We start from the raw sequence: 17862 nt of genomic DNA, 5'->3' as shown, positions 1-17862 counted from the left end.
TCAATAATATGTATTGAATAATGAATCTTTAAATAGAAACTTACATATTAATACAAAAAGAACTAAAAAAAAAATCAGACTTCCCAAATTTAAGACCTAATCCAAAAATGGGCATCTGAGATGAATATACACTTCTCAGATAAAGAAATACAAACAGAAAATAAATACATGAAAAACTCTTCAATGTCACTGCACATTTAAGAGATTAAATTTTAAAAACTGAGGTTTCACCTCACCCCAGAAAAAACGGCTTTCTTCAAGAAATCAACTAGTAACAAATGCTATAGGAGCTATGGGGAAAAAGGAACCCTTCTTCACTTTTGTGGGAATATAGACTACTACAAGATTTCTTAAAGTGTGGAGATTCCTTAAAGAGTAAAGACTGAAGGGCCCATTTGACACAGCTATGTTCCTTCCAGGTATCTTCCCAGAAGCATTAAATGCTTCCCAGAAGCATTGAAAAATGAGCAACAGAGTACAACTCAGACATAAACTCAAGACTTTTGTAAGTAAATAGATGTAACTAGAGATGATATTCACAAGTGAAATAAATCAGACTTGTATGACTAAAGACTATACTTTCATTGGCATGTATTTCTACTAATCTATGGGCAATACAAAACAAACCAGCCTCAAAGCTTTTTGATATTTAATTTAAAAAAAACTTACTTTTGGTGATCGAGGATCAGGCGAGTAGGCAAAGAGTTCACCTTCTGGTACGTGAATACTTGAGGAAACCAATTCACATGGACGTGTACCATTGTATATATGAAAACTACACTGAGGATTTAATGCCATAGCAAGTAGCTCTAGAAGTGGAAACCAGTCCTGGGACAACTTGACCACACAAAGCTCCACGAGGCGATGAGTATTGTTAATAATGCACTTCTGTTAAGTGGGAGAAGGAAAAAAAATGATATCCTTTACATAGAAAACTGCAATTTCAAGCATATTTTATTCCATTCATTTTAGTATTTTTTCCTTCATTTTCTGGTCATCTGATTGTGCTTAACTCAAAAATTCTGTGATCAAATGAATATTATGCAAAGAAAAATCAATATTTACTTCATTTTATAATTGTTCACCTAGTTGAAAAATTAATTTAAAAGGTTGTATATATAACAACTTTATGCCCAGAGGATACACATAGTACCAGCTTCTCTATCTAGAATTTGTTTCCTTGAGGAAATAATTCTAAAAGGTAGACATATAAAGTTAGGCCAATTACCCATGACAAAAGAAATTTGTAATTTAAACACAATTAGATAATCAAGTATCACTTTCAAGAAGCTATTATTTCTACAAGTCAGTTTAGGAGATGTAAACATTTATATGCAGGCAATAATCATTCTGGAAAATACCAAAGTATTCTTCAAAACTATGTATATTGGCTTCTAACTGAAAGGGTTTTGGCCCAGACAGGACTCTGTAGCCAGCAAAGCCTCAACCGGAACCAGGAAGCTCCTATCTTCCCTGCCCCTAGAAATTTACCACGCCACGTGTCCAATCTGCCAGAGATCGCTGGACTGGGGTGGGGGAGGGGGTCTCTCTCTCTTTGTGTTCTCAGAATAAAGGCCTTTTTGGTTTTATATTTCTCATCTTTTGAAAATAATCCTATCACTAACCTTTTCTGAGGGATGGAATGGGGGCTGGGGGTGCAGCTCTATAAGCTGAATTCAGGGCTTCACACTGTGCTGCATATGTAGGACATTTTACTTTTTGAGAAAGGATTTCACTCAATTTTCCAGACTGCACTTCAATTTATGATCCTCCTCAGTTTTCCAGTTGTGTGAAAACATCAACATCTCTAGCTGTTTCACAACTTTTACTAAGTAAAAAGATCAAAGATCTTTTGTAAAGACCAAAGATCTAATGTAATTACAATAACTCAAATACATTTTACTCTTATCTTTCTAACACGGAGGTCTCAAACTCAGTGGCAGTTTGGGTGTTAATTTTTGTTCTAAAGAAAAGGTAGGACCTTTTCACTTTTGCCAGTCACTTGACTATAACACATGGAGAACATTGTAAATTCAGTTTTATTTTTTTGGTATGAGGATAACGATAGTTTGAATTTATGGAAAAAAATGGTTAATGGCCTAGATTTCTAGGGAGAGTACTTTCCTTCTACAGTTTTAAGTTTTCTTGACATTTCTGCATAAACTGTACTTGCACTAAAATTACATACTTGGTATCCCAAATACACTAACAGTCTGCTATTACATTTTCTACCTAAAAGATTTTTCCTTCCAAATGTATAGGTTTAAAATTAACAGTAACACATATTTGCAATTCTTTTGTGCAGTGCTATAGACTTTTGTCAAGTGTTATAGACCACTTGAAATTCCAGTTAACAATTAAATTAGGGATTTATAGGTCAAATCTTATGTTCATTTTAATAGAAAATGCTTTCAATTCTACCATACCTATCAGCAGACTTAAATATACAGAAATCATCAAGTAAATTTGAGTAATAAAAATCACAAAACTTACCTGAATATCAAACTTCCAACCAGTCACTGCCTCATCCAAAAGAATTTTAGTGAAAGATACTGTTAGGCCATCTCGAAAAAAACGCTGGCATGCTTCACTCTTAACATCAAGACCTCAAGAAAAATTTTAAAAGAAACTAAAATAAGCATAAAGAAAACAATTATAGTATATTAGACAAAATAGCCAATTATATTATTAGGCACACATTGTCAGAAACTATTCTAAGTACCAATTCGTGAAAAATATTTTAACATTGGCAATGAGAACTTAAAAAGGTAGAAAAACATAGATTTCAGAGAGAGAATGAAATATACATAGTGAAATTTCAGAAACAGGAAATAGTACAAAACCACAATGGGAAAATTCAGATAAATGAGAAAGCTTCAAAAATAACTTCAAGTTACTCAGAGATACACCACTTCAAACTCTTAATCACAGAAACACACTTTAAAATTTAAAACCTAATTACAATTTTAAAAACTAATTATGTTAGGTTTTATCATCATCATCATCAAATTTATCATCAAATTTTAAATTTAATGTAAGGTAAACAAAAACTCATACGCTTTCACTCAAAACATTACTTTTAAAGAAATCTCAAAAGTTATTTACTCTTATCTTTCTCTTATCTGTACAATAAGGTGTGTTTTTCCTTTATTGTATTGTTTTCTCTTTTGGTTTTTTGAGATAGTTTTACTTTATAGTTCTGTCTGACCTCAAACTTGTGGCAATCTTCCCACCTCAGCCTCCTAAATACTATATTACAGGTATATACCATTAAATCCAGTTTTTACTTTGATTGCAAATATACTGGGGTATTATTTAAAACCTGAATTTTCCTTAAAAATAATTAACTCCCAGGTAGGCATGGTGACAATGTCTACAATCCTAGTATTCAGGGAGCTGAGCTTGGTGAGTTTCTGAATCCAAGCCCAACTTAGGCAGTTGAGACCCTTTCTCAAAATACTGAGTAACACACAAACAAAAAAGAAACAAGCAAACAAGCGTCATCTGTCACAGTAACCATAATCCCCAAAAAATCTATGAGGAAAATTCTCCATAATGATATATACCTATTGCCTATTAATGCTATTAAATATCATTTACAGGTTTGTACACTTTGTACTAAATTCCTAGTATCTAAGTCCCTGAGAATGGCTGTTTTAAGTAATTCCCATGTAAATTAACTAAAAGATTCATAAAGTGACACATTCTAATTTGGTAAAACATTTTTGTATGTCACTATTTTATTAAGGTCAATAATAAGGAACAGATCTTAGGTGACTAATATAATTATGATAAAGATAATTAGCGTTAAGGTAACTTTTTTTGGCGATGAAATCTACAGCAACATACCAACATCAGAACAAAAAAAGAGTAGTGACACTGATAGTTAATATACAACTTATTTCAAGTCTTTGTTTTATAACAAACTTATTTCAAGTCAGTGTTATATAACACAGATATTAAAATGCTGTGAGTGAACTTTTCATTTTAAGTTATCAGAGTTTTTAAAGAATCACATTTTAAAAATCACCTACTGGCTAACATAAATCTATTATACCCAATATTAAGACAACATCATCAAAATACTTTTACTTCAAAGTCATCAAAATACATCTTAAAGTTATGGGTTACAGCAAAAATACTGCATTTTCTTTACCTCTTTTTCTTAGGTAATCTTTTTTAAAAATAAGACCTGATCTTTTACAACTTGATGCTTTTTAAAAAATACTGTTTCTCTAATTTATTAAACACACAAACATACTAGTGAAATAATTTTCATTTGAAAATAATTCAAAATAGTAACTTTAAATGCTTTTTGCCGAAATTATTTATAAATAAACATTTGTCAAGAGCCTTAGGTTATCACCAAATTATGTATGAAGTCACATAACCATGTTTTTCTAACTTTTGGATAATGATTCCTTTGAAAATTTGATGAAACAATAGATCTTGCTATAAACATGAAAATATGTATAAATTTCTGCATAACATTTTAAAAGATAAACACAGTCTTACAAGGCTCTATGCAACCATTTCCATTAACAGTGTGTATATATATGTGAGTATAAAATAAGTTGTAGTACAATGATTAGTGATACATTACAAATTAAGAGTAACATTATAATATAGAAAAGCAAAGCTTTAAGGCAATAAGTATATGCAATAACATAGCATAGGTTATGAAAAGGTACAAATTTACCTTTCTTACTAAGATCAATAGCAGCTTCCAAAAGCACTTCTAATTCTCCTTTTGGCAAAACAGGAACCAACCACTGAGGTCTAAAAATTATTATAAAATAAAAAGATGGTTTACCAGCCGACCACTAGTCAAATACAACAAATACAACCACTTTCACTACAAAAAAGTAAAAAAAAAAAAAAAAAAAACAAAAAAAAAACACCTTACATCTATTTTTTAAAAGGAAACTCACAAATTATTTCTTTATTGGAATTAAGAAACACATTTCAGTCTCATAAGGAATTTTTTTAATGGAGAAAAGTAAAAAGTCAACAAAATAATAGAAGAATAGCAACAATTAACATATTATATGTTATCTTTAATCAGAATACAAGATATGGACATAAAAACATCTTCAAATGATACTAGCACGACCTTTGTTGGGAGCCGCAGCCCCGAGCCCGGTCGCCTCACTTGGCGGACGTGAGGCCTGTAGTAAAGAGTAAAGCCTGAGGTAGATTACCCCTCCCATCGAGCACGTTAGTTTCCTGCTTACCGCGTAAGCAACCCGCTCAACAATATAGTCTGCCTGGCAACTGATGATGTTAGCCAATCAGCTTGCCTTGCTTACTTTAACATGATTGGACACTGTATCCGTATATATACTGGTGCCACCCCTGGGGGAGAAGAAGAAGCCCGGAAGTAGAAGCCCAGAAGGAGCCGCGGGGAGCGGACCAAAGGAGGCTTCGGCTGGGAGCGATCCCAGGGCAGGCTGTACGGAGAGGAAAATAAAAGAAAAGGTTGTCCACTGCCAGACTTTGTCGTGTGTCCTTCCTGCCGGCCGGGAGCGACATCGACATTTGGAGGCCCGCACGGGGACTGATCACCCCCGAGACGTGACAGCGGACAACGCTCCAGTACAGAGCTGCGAGACAGGTGAGTTGGGGATAAGCCTGGGCTCTGGGTGGCGCGCACCTACAGGGCTTTTAGACTCCCCTCAGGCTCACGCGTAAGTGGCGGATTCCTTGGGCCTCACGCGGTGAGTAACATATTAAAAGATGGGAAACATGCTAGGTAGCAACACTAAGAGCGAGGGTGGTTGTGGAGAAAGCTCTCAAGAGCTTACAAAAGTACGCAGGGTATTTGAGCAGGCCCAGTCAGGGAGCTCCCGAGAGGGGCCCGTCAAGGGGAACAAAGATGCTAAGGAGAAGGACGGGGCTCTAGCCTCGGAGTCGTCTGACTCCGAGGACGAGGGAAAGTTGAATGGCAAGGAGGCCAAAGAGACCAGCTGTCAGGAGCCTAAGTCGCTCGATAAGGAGTCGCAGGGTTCTTTCCCAGCATTGCGCCGTGAATTGCGCTCCGCTCAACTTGGTCTGCGGAGGAGTAGAGAGCTCCTGAGCGCTCCCCGGTGCGAGAGGGAGGCGAAGCCTTCCGCCCCACCTTGGGGGCTGTTCCCGGAGGCGATCCCTCGCCGCGAGGCGGCTGCCCGGGAGCTCCCTTCCCCTTCGCCAGAACAGGAAGTGATGCACGGGCCCCCATTTTCCGCCCAATCACGGCCGCCGTCTTATGCTCCGCCGCCGGCGGGTCGGTATTTTTACAGGCGGCTATGGCAGGGGGGACGTTTGTCTCATGAGGTACATCCACCACCTGGGATAGATAGTGGCCCCTACGGGATATTTCCTGTACAAGTAGCTATGGGCCAGGGACGTAATGCATGGGAGCCTTTTGAGATAAAGCAGATTAGAGAACTTAAAAATGCAGTTACAACCTTTGGGCCGACTGCGCCTTACACCATTGCCATGCTGGAGAACCTGTCTTCTGGGCCCCTCACCCCCGCGGACTGGATTCAGCTGGCAAAGGCGTGTCTGCCCTCGGGTAGTTACCTGGATTGGCGAGCCTGGTACGCAGAGTTCTCTGCAGAGCAGGCTGAGAGAAACGCCAGTCGGGGAAACCGGGGGTGGAACAAGGAAATGCTTATGGGAGAAGGTCGGCACGCTGATGATCAGACTCAGTTCCCCGGCGCTGTCTATGAACAAATCAATGCCATAGGGCTCCGCGCCTGGAAGCAGGTAAGTGGTGCCGGAACAGCTTCCTTGTGTCTTTCAAAAATAATTCAGGGTACCACAGAGCCATTTGTTGACTTTGTGGCCCGAATGCAAGATGCTGCCGATAAGATATTTTCTGATCCGGGAGTGGCTCGACCGCTGGTAAGGCAGCTGATTTTTGAGCAATGTACAAAGGAGTGCAAGGCAGCGATAGCTCCTCATAAGAACAAGGACCTCAACGCCTGGATTAGGATATGCAGAGAGATAGGGGGGCCGCTCTCCAACTCGGGAGTGGCTGCTCTCCTGGCCGTGGCTGTACAGCAGAGGGGACCTCGCGGGTTAGAAGGGGAATGTAAGGCTAAAGGGTGTTTTGCCTGCGGGGAGCCAGGACACATTAAACGTCATTGCCCAAACAATGCAGATGCTAGGCCTCGCCCTAGGAATGAAGAACCATATGTTTGTGGGCGATGCAAGAGGGGATCACACAAAGCTGAGGAGTGTAGGTCGGTCTTTGATGCTCAGGGCAACCATATTTGTGGACGAGATGCTAGAGAGCCAAAAAACGGCCAGAGGGGGCCCCCTTCACAGGCGGGCCCCCGCCCCAGAGACAGGACAGCTCAGGATGGCAGCCTTCAACAAGGGCCACCCCTGGGTCAGCAGGTGTGGACCTCAGTGTCGCCTCCAGACTTATATTAGTGCCTGATATGGGTGTTCAAGTGGTTGAAACCACCTTTAAGGGACCGTTACCCGAAAATTCCGTGGGTCTGGTGATTGGGAGATCCTCCACGGCCCTTCGGGGTCTCATAGTAGTCCCGGGGGTCATAGACTCAGACTACACAGGACACATTAAAATTATGGTTCAATCTCTTGTGGGTACTATGGTAATCAATAAAGGAGACAAGATAGCGCAGCTCTTGCTGCTCCCCAGTCTCCACAAGAGATTCCCCTCAAAGCAGAAAATTAGAGAAAGTCAAGGTTTCGGTTCCTCAGGGGAAGTCTTCGAGGGACTCCATATAATACTTGATAAAAGGCCCATGCTCTCACTTAAGGTCAATGGCAAGAATATAACAGGGCTCCTAGACACAGGAGCTGACCGTTCCATTATCTCTAGAAAGGATTGGCCCTCCAACTGGCCCACCAACACTGCAGATAACACGCTGCAGGGCCTGGGGATGGTGTCAGCTCCTCAGGTTAGTGCTTCAACCCTGCTCTGGTGTGATGAGGAGGGTCATCAGGGCCATTTCCAACCATTTGTGTTGCAGTTGCCAGTGTCTCTATGGGGAAGGGACATCCTCACTCAGATGGATGTCACGCTTACGTCAAACTGCTCCCCCCAGGCTAAGGATATACTCAGGAACCAGGGATATACCCCCGGCAAAGGCTTGGGCAATGCCCTACAGGGTCGGACATCCCCAATACCAGTAGAGAACAAAAAAGGTAGGCAAGGGCTGGGTTTTTCTTAGGGGCCGCTGAAGAAGCTCTCCTACCCACTTCGATCAAAATCACCTGGAGGTCAAATGATCCGGTTTGGGTACCTCAGTGGCCCCTGCCTAAGGAGAAGCTATTAGCCTTGTCAGAAATAGTCAGTACACAACTTAGATTAGGACACATTAAGCCGTCAACCTCCCCATGGAACACCCCCATTTTTATAATTAAGAAAAAGTCTGGCAAGTGGAGGCTGCTCCATGATCTAAGGGCGGTCAACGCGCAGATGCAGTCCCTGGGGGCGGTCCAGAGGGGGCTGCCAGCTCTCTCAGCCATCCCTCAGTCCTGGCCAGTTTATGTTATAGATCTTAGAGACTGTTTCTTCTCAATCCCCCTGCATCCAGAGGACACTCATAGGTTCGCCTTTACTTTACCCACCATTAACCAAGAAAGCCCTGATCTCAGATACGAGTGGATAACGCTGCCCCAAGGTATGGCCAACAGTCCCACTATGTGTCAGATTTACCTTGATTCCCTACTGGCCCCCCTACGGAAATCCTTTCCCAAGATAAGATGTGTGCATTACATGGACGACCTTTTACTCAGCGGCAGGGACCCAGACATGCTAAATAATATGCTCGGCCAGTTGGTCGAGGCCCTGAGACAAGCTAATCTGCATGTTGCCCCCGACAAGATTCAGGGAGGAGAAATGGTGACCTACTTAGGCGCGAAAATCTCCCCTATGCTAGTCTCTCCACAGAAGGTCACCATTAGGACGGATGGCGTTAAGACCCTAAATGACATGCAAAAGCTATTGGGAGACATTAATTGGATTAGGCCATATTTACATATACCAAATTCAGATCTCAAACCCCTGTTCGACCTTCTAAAGGGAGACCCAGATATAGCCTCCCACAGGAGGCTCACTCCTGAGGCAAGAGCTGCCTTACAGAGAGTGAAAAAAGCCTTAGGTGGGGCTACCTTACACAGAATTGAACCAGGGCGACCCTTTGATGTCTGTTTGCTACAGACTAGTCTACAGCCCACAGCGGTGATTTGGCAGAAAGGACCATTACTGTGGATACACCCTAAGGTCTCACCTGCAAAAGTCATAGAGCATTACCCGGAAGCAGTCGCTTCATTGGCCCTTGAAGCGCATGATAGAGCTGTCCAACATTTTGGCTCAGGACCACAAGCCATCCAAGTACCCTATACCGCCAGCCAGATCAAGACCCTGGCTGCCTGCATAGATACGTGGGCCATTTTGAGATGTGTTTTCCATGGGGATATAAACAATCAATACCCTAAAGACCCTATCTTGTCATTTGTCACTCAGCACCCTATAATTTTTCCAAAGGTTACTGCCTCTGAGCCATTAGTCCCAGCAACTACAATATACACAGATGGCTCCAAGACGGGGATAGGCGCCTATGTGATCCTAGGCAAGCCCCCGGTTACCATACAATTTGAACCTGATCAGCCTCAGGTGGTGGAACTGCAGATCGTTAAAATGATTCTTGAACGGTTCTCAGAAGCCATTAATATTGTCTCCGATTCTAGGTATGTGGTCAATGCTATGCAAGTGCTTGAGACTGCCGGTTTAATTAGATCCACTTCCACAGTGGCTGGGCTGTTCCTGTCTATCCAGACATTGCTTCAGAACAGACACCATAAGGTCTTCACCACCCACATAAGAGCACATACATCCCTGCCGGGGCCCATGGCACAGGGGAATGCGGCTGCTGATACTGCCACTCGCCCGTTATGGATTTTTACCTTACTAACACCAATCGAGCGAGCCCGTGCCTTCCATAATAAGTTTCATGTCAATGCCAGGACACTAGCAAACCATTTCCATGTTTCCAGAGCAGATGCACGAGATATCGTGCGACTATGTGACTCCTGTGCCACATACAAACCTGCCATACCGATGGGAGTAAACCCTCGAGGTTTGATCCCTGGTGATGTTTGGCAGATGGACATCACACATATACAGGAGTTTGGGACTCTTAAATATGTTCATGTTTCCACAGACACCTGTTCTCACGTCATATTCGCAACAGCAGAAACAGGTGAAAAAGTGTCTAATGTGATCAATCATTGCCTGGCGGCTTGGGCCGCATGGGGCAAACCAAAAATATTAAAAACTGATAATGGACCAGCCTATATAGGCAAAGCCTTCAATGAGTTCTGCAAAATGATGGAGGTTCAATTAAAACATGGTATCCCATACAATCCCCAAGGTCAAGGAATCATTGAGAGGGCTCATAGAAGCCTCAAAGAAATTTTACAAAAACAAAAAGGGGGAGTAGGCCAAGGCCTGGCCCCAAAGGCACGATTATCCATGGCACTATTCACACACAATTTTTTAAATTTAAATAATGATAATTGCTCCCCAGCCGTGGAGCACTGCAACCATTCCCCCAACCATAAAGGGTGGGTGAAGTGGAAAGATGTCCTGACAGGACAATGGATGGGCCCGGATCCAGTGGTCAGCTGGAACCGAGGCGCGGTTTGTGTTTTCCCACAGGAATCGGGACGAGAACCACTGTGGGTACCGGAGAGACTGACACGGGCGACAAAGCCCTCGACTGAAGATCAGACCTGCCCTACCGGAGATCCATCACAGACCAACCAACAAGATGAATAGAAATAGCGGTAGCCCGAAATGGACAAAAAGATCCTCAGGCATATGCATGGCTCGCTCGCCTAGCCTACGACCGAGTCTAGGGACGGTGAGCTTCCCACACTCCTCCTCTAAAAAATTATGACATAGCTGGGTAGGAGAGTCAATGACGGGTAAGAGCGTACTCCCCCGGTGCGACTCAACCTAAGCCAGGCCCTACCCCATCCTGCACGTAAGCCGCTGGACTGTTAGATGCTGCCCAGGTCTAAATTTCTCTCCGAGGGGATTTCTTTACGGAGAGGAAATGAGTGCAAGCTTGTGTGCATCCAGGTTCCGTCCAGTTTGTGCCTGGCCCTAGAAAAAGGACGAGGGCCTCAGGGCCTTGGCGGACCATGGGACGGCCGACCAGGGTCTAAGCCAAGGACCTACGGTGGGCCTACGCATAGGGCATAAGCCTCTGCACCCAGTCCAGGAAGGGCTACGATGCGCACATTCATAAAAAATAAAAAAGGGGGAGATGTTGGGAGCCGCAGCCCTGAGCCCGGTCGCCTCACTTGGCAGACGTGAGGCCTGTAGTAAAGAGTAAAGCCTGAGGTAGATTACCCCTCCCATCGAGCACGTTAGTTTCCTGCTTACCGCGTAAGCAACCCGCTCAACAATATAGTCTGCCTGGCAACTGATGATGTTAGCCAATCAGCTTGCCTTGCTTACTTTAACATGATTGGACACTGTATCCGTATATATACTGGTGCCACCCCTGGGGGAGAAGAAGAAGCCCGGAAGTAGAAGCCCAGAAGGAGCCGCGGGGAGCGGACCAAAGGAGGCTTCGGCTGGGAGCGATCCCAGGGCAGGCTGTACGGAGAGGAAAATAAAAGAAAAGGTTGTCCACTGCCAGACTTTGTCGTGTGTCCTTCCTGCCGGCCGGGAGCGACATCGACAGACCTTCCTTTTCTTTTTTCTTTTTTGTCTTTTTCCTTTTTATCGGTATCGAGGATCTAACTCACGAATGCCTGCTTACAAGGCAGGTGCTTATGCTGCTGAGCTAAATCCCCAGCCCTAACCTTTCTTTTCAATGAACTAGATAAGCTAGTAGTACAATTATCTTTTTTTTTTCTTTTTTCCTTCCTTCCTTTCTCCCTAGCTCCTTTTTCATTTTGAATAATTTCTTCTTGTTTCACAAAAATCTATTTGCATTTTGGACCCTATTCACTCTTTCAGTTCCTCAAAACAGGGAAACAATACAATGTTTACAAATGTGAGTCTCACCAGCCTTTGTTATTGGTTGATTTCTGGATGATAGTTGTTATTTCTTGAGTGAGATGGAATCTCAGTATTGTTTTAGTTTGCACTTCTGAATGACCAAATGACATTGAACATTTTTTATATATTTTTCATTATTTATACATTTCAGATATAAGCCCTTTGTCTAAAAGACACTGGCTATAAATTTTTTTCTACTCTGAGTTTTTTTTTTTTCACTTCGTTGGTTTTTTTTTTTTTAACATATATAACACTGTGCCTACTCCTATCTTCAAGATTTCCACCTATATTTTCTTACAGTAGATTTGGTGTTTCTATTTTTATACTTAGATCTTTGGTCCATTTTGACTTTAGTACATGGTGATAAAAGTCTAGTTTTCCAAAGGAATTTTTAAAGCATCACCAAGTGAAACAAAGTTTTATCCATTAACAGTAAAGTATTTCTTTTAAGTTCAGAATTAATAGGAAGAAGAAACAATGTGAGAAACTTATTTTGTTTCAAGAAGACAAAAGCTAAATGACTAACATCGATTTCTCCTTTACTTAATCTCGAGACATTCACCAATTTTTCCATGGACCACTAAGCTTATTTTCATAAATTCCTATGTTCAAAAGCAATGCTAGTAGACCATAAATCATTACACAGTTTTTCTGCATTAAAACCTGATGCAAATACTATCATGTTATAAGTGTTTCTTTCTTGAGTTTCATAAAAAGTTCAGGTATCTAGACATACCCAGGATCCACTTACTATTCCCCATGAAAATTTTCTTCCAGAATAAATGAATACTAAAATTTTTAAATGGGGCAGGAAGTGAGAAAAAAAGAGTTATATATACAGATATAAATTTCATATGATGAATATGATTTAATTATGTACTGCAAATAATATACTAATAAAATTTCAAAAAGCTCTGTCTATATTCCTTTGTTAGCATATTGTGAGACAATGAAATCAACAAGTACCAGTTTTATTAGAAAAGTTACCTGATTACAAATGATGTTTGGAGAAACATGATATGCTTGTGCACATCTATAATCTCAGCACCCAGGAGGCTGGGGCAGGAGGATCACTATGAAAATGAGATCAGCCTAGGCTATATAGTCAGAGTCTGTTTCAAAAAACCCCGAAACCAAACCAATCCAAACCAAATCAAAACTTGCCCCTAAAAAACAAATCTCTGAGGTAAACAAATATGTTTTTGTTTCTTGGTTTACACAAAACATTTCACCCGTAACCGTCTACCAGTCCTTATGAAAAATAAAAACAAATAAAATTCAGCAACACCAGAATTAAACAGTAAAAACAAAAATATAACCTTTGGGTAACAATATCTTGATATACAGAAAATAAACATTCCACAAGTTAGAAAAGTCCTTTAAAAAACTTTGCTATGAAGAACATACAAAAGAGATATGAAATACAAATCTAGCCTAGAAATACACAAATAGATTGTATGCCATAATAATTTTGGAATTGTTTTATACTGTCATGACCTGTTAATTTTTCTAATTCATAAAAGTATTTGCACTAAGAAAATCAATTATAAAATACTTGGCTATACTTGGTCTAGTAATAAAGTTAACAGTTTTAGAACAACAGTGTCTACTCGTTTTTCTTAATATTGATTGGAATGGTGATTTTGAGAGGTCTTTCCACTTCATTACAAAAAAAAAAAAAAAAATACCTGTTGATCATGTCATCCAATTTTGCAAGATCAGTATAGGGAAAACTAGGTTCCTCATCTTCAGGCCATGTCGGAGCATCACCTTGACCATATTCTGGAGGAGTTGCTGGAAAATTCTCATTAAAAGAACCAGGAGACAAGGTCTTAACTAAAATGAAATATCCCAAACTCAAATTTCTATAATGTATATACATCTGCAATTCATACATCAGGAAACATTATGTGGAAATACATATTTTTAATTAATCTGTATTTATATTAATGTATTTAATAAAACTGAGGTAGCACTGCTACTCCCTATCCCTTTTACATCACCATGGAAATATTTTTCCCGAGATAAGGAGGAGGTATTTATGTATTACAGTATGAATTAATACCAAATTAAAACATAAATTACAAATCTTTAGGATAAGCTTCAAATAACCTTTTTAGATATCAACCAAGCAATAAAGTAATTAAGTTAACAGGATAAACCTCTCCGAGAGATATAGGATATAAGCTCCTCTCCACCACACACAGGTATACACATATACACTCTTAAAGCAACTGGAGGAGGCTGAAGCAGCAGGATCTTTGCAAGTTCAAGACTAACCTGGGCTACAAAGTGAGCCCAAGACTAGCCTGAACTGCATAGTGAGATCCTGATCCAAAAAGACCAAAGGGGGGAAAAAAAACCCACAAAAAACAACTGATATATATTAGTAAATTTTACACTAATAAGTAGGTGTTAAATATTCCATCAAAATGAATTAAGATAAAAACACAAAATACAACTACACACACAAACTACACAAGATAACAAACACAATTTACATCCAAGGACTCAAAGGAAAAAGAAAATAAAAGGATAGGAACTATCCTAACATGTTAGGGTTTTAGATGGGATCCTTTCTCTATTAGAGAGGCTTTCTGCCCAAAGTCCCTTTTAACACTTTTCAGCTACAAACTTGAAGACATACTAATAGGCAAAAAGCAAATTTAAGAAAAAAAGTTAAGCATCAAAATCAGACTCAGGACAACTATTTGGAAGAAAACAAGAGACAATATGATAGACAGTGAAGATCTCCAGTGGCCTTGCTTTGATCTGTGTTTCTTAAAATTGTTTCCTTCTGATCTGTTTTGTTTTGTTTGGTTTTGTTGTTTAATTTTACCCTCTTTAAAATAAAAAAATAAATAAATAAATCAGGCTCAGAAGAGCAGGAATGTTAGATTTATCAGAGAAAATTATTATCAATAAGGTAAGAATCCCACTGGATAGAAGACATGGTAAGACAAAAGATGAGAAATAAAAGCAAAGACATAATAATTCTACATAAGGATCAAAATCAAATGCTATAAATAAAGTAACAAGAATGAAGGATATTCCTGATTGACTCATTTATTGGACTTTCAGAAATGCAAAAAGGAAAACTAGTTAAGTAAAAATACAACAAAATATCTAAGAAGTATAAACCAACTACAAAAAGTACAGCACAGGCCAAGTTTACATGGCTGTAATCCCAGCACTTGGGAGGCTGAGGCAGGAGGACTGCTATGAGTCTGAGGCCACCCTGGGCTACAGAGTGGTTTTAAGGTCAGTCTATACCACATTGTGATCAAAAAGATCACTCTCCCAACTAAAAAGAAAGAATGAAGCAAATGAACCCACCCAAATAGCAGCAACTTACCCAAATTTTTATATTTGCTGGTTTCAGTTACCTAAGTCAATTTTGATCTAAAAATGATAAAGAGAAAAAACCAGAAACACAATGCCTTAATTTTTTATTATGGGGTTTTCTCCGTAGCATGATTCAAGCATCACACAACCTCCTGCCTTGACAGTTTTTGGTGTAGTCATGACTTACATGTTTATTGCTAGTCAGTCACTTAGTAACTGTTCCTGTTATTAGATCATCCATTTTGATATTATGTTATTTTGTTTATAAAGTATATACACTATTATCATCACATTATTTGAAGTGGATTTACGGATTATAAATGTATACTGTAAACTCCAGAACAACATTTAAAAGAAAAATCAAAAATGAGTATATACTAACAAAAGAGGAAAAAGCAATAAATGAGGGAAGCATAAGTAGCACATACCGGATATACTGCAAAATTAAAAAAAAAATTGGAAATCAATTAATCAATAATCTAATTTCCATCTGGGGAAAGCAGGAAAAAAGAACTAGTAAAATGACATCAAATTCCAAGAAGCAAAATGAATGAATTAGTAAGATAGAAGAAAGAATATTACTTATAAATGGGAGAAACATCAAGGCAAAGTTTAATGGAATTTTCTAAAATTTCTACTTCAGGAAACAGAAAAATAGTTTGTGCCTATAAGTCAATGAATAAACACCACCCTGAATGCACCCAATCTCATCCAATTAAGTCAGTGTATAACTCTGATACTAAAATCTATATTAATGCTTTAAAATATTAATTATCTTCATTTTACAAATAGGAAAACTGAAGATTCAGTACTTTATCATACAAAGATGATACTTAACAAACTACTAATATAAGCATACTACTAATATAAGCATACACTTTTAACCAAAATAGTAATGATTAACTTAATACTTTGGCTCTTGGATTCATATAGCTATTTAGATTAAAAACAAAAGCCAGGACTCATGATTCTTCAACAAGTGATAACTAAGGTTTCCTATTACTAATATTCAGGTCATATCCTTAAAAATATTACTTAAAATAATAAATTTTATAAATAAAAATAATTCACAGCATACTCCATCATCTCATATTCCACAATGCCTAAAACAACAGAAATTCAATTGTACCTGGTTTGCCTGGAAAGGAGGCTGAGATTGTCCATCAGGAGCCTGGCCACAGTTGTCATTCCCTCCCACCGGAGAACCACCAGTTGTGGCTGTCATGCTCATCAAAGAACAGGTTTTGTCAATTTGTTTATGTAACTCCTAAGAGAAAAAATTAATCCCCACTTATGAAAGATGAAGTACTAGCATACAATAGTCCTAAACATCTTCAATTCATAGACACATTATCCTTGAGAGATCATTTCATAATCTTAAAGTGGATGAGAGCGTAACTGCATCAGATATTAAAAAGATGAATAATAAATTATTCCAATTTTAACTTTTATAGAAATATCACTCTTCACAGTTAATAATACACTATATATAAAACAGAAATCAAAAGTTAAAATTATAATACTCTTACCCATACTAATTTCATATTATAGCACAAATGGTTATATTACAAAAACACATTGTCTCAGTGCCTGCTTGGCAAGTATAAGATATTAAGTTTGACTCCTGGGAGCCACAAAATATACAAAAAAAAAAAAAAAAGAAGAAACAAAAGAAAAGGAAACAAATCCTATTGACAGCTCTTTAGGGCAGTCATCAATATATCTTAGGAATCCTATTGGGGCTACAGGCTATGTAGATTTATGGTGGGTATTTTTTGCTAGTTGACAGCCCAGGAGTATAGGTAAAAAGTATAGGTAAAAATCCTTTATGTCCTTTTATATGTACATAAACAGAAATACACAACGGAGAAAAAAGATTTGTCCACTTAAGTATTAGCTAACATACTGGAATTCTACTTTAGGAAAGTGCAGTTCCAGAGTAATGTTAAATTGCAAGGACAAACGTAAAACACCCCAAGACAAACACCCTACACAACTCTTCAAATTAAACATATTTTGACACAATTATAACTACGAAGTATCCATAAAAGATACCCAAAATAAGCTGAAAGGAGGCGCAAAAGAAAGGAAAAGCATTATCAAAAAAACTTCTAACATAAAACACAAGGAAGACACAGAAAATAAGAACCCCTCAAAAGCCACAAATGTATAGAAAATAAATAATTCGATGGCAATAGTAAATCTATTTCAATCAGTAAGTACTTTAAATGTAAACAAATTAAAATCCCTAGGCAAAAAAAGTAGGCAGGCCAAATGAATAAATAAGATTCAACAACACCTGCTACCACATCACAGCATGACATATGAACTGGGCTACAAATCATATACAAATAATGAAAGGAACATATGCCAGACAAAAAAAGGAAACAAGAGTAAGAATTAAAAAGGGTTAGGGATTTAGCTCAGCAGCATAAGCACCTGCTTGGCAAGCACAAGGCTGCAAGTTCAATACGTGGTACCAA

General features: G+C 39.1%; 1 protein-coding gene across 9 annotated transcripts in view; it reads right to left on the bottom strand.

Annotated features, from left to right (window-relative positions):
• LOC134475109 (probable ubiquitin carboxyl-terminal hydrolase FAF-X) overlaps positions 1-17862 on the bottom strand; it is a 185172-nt gene that overhangs the window by 158758 nt on the left and 8552 nt on the right. For 8 of the 9 annotated variants that reach the window (XR_010046058.1, XM_063244487.1, XM_063244480.1 and 5 more), the window contains exons 3-7: positions 16509-16646; positions 13723-13838; positions 4700-4779; positions 2494-2606; positions 670-888 (exon numbers count right to left, since the gene is read on the bottom strand). Coding sequence is in view for 8 of the 9 variants with exons in the window: in XM_063244487.1 (XP_063100557.1) it covers positions 670-888; positions 2494-2606; positions 4700-4779; positions 13723-13838; positions 16509-16610 (630 nt within the window). In the remaining variant the exon portion in view is untranslated. Of the gene's footprint in view, positions 1-669; positions 889-2493; positions 2607-4699; positions 4780-13722; positions 13839-15389; positions 15437-16508; positions 16647-17862 lie in introns of all 9 variants that reach the window. The other variant, XM_063244488.1, reaches the window with a different exon arrangement.

This window comes from Cavia porcellus, unplaced genomic scaffold (assembly GCF_034190915.1).
Source record: "Cavia porcellus strain 051 isolate PalLab524CR breed Dunkin Hartley unplaced genomic scaffold, mCavPor4.1 scaffold_61, whole genome shotgun sequence".
NCBI classification, from domain to species: domain Eukaryota; kingdom Metazoa; phylum Chordata; class Mammalia; order Rodentia; family Caviidae; genus Cavia; species Cavia porcellus.
This window is presented reverse-complemented; position numbering and strand designations above follow the sequence as displayed.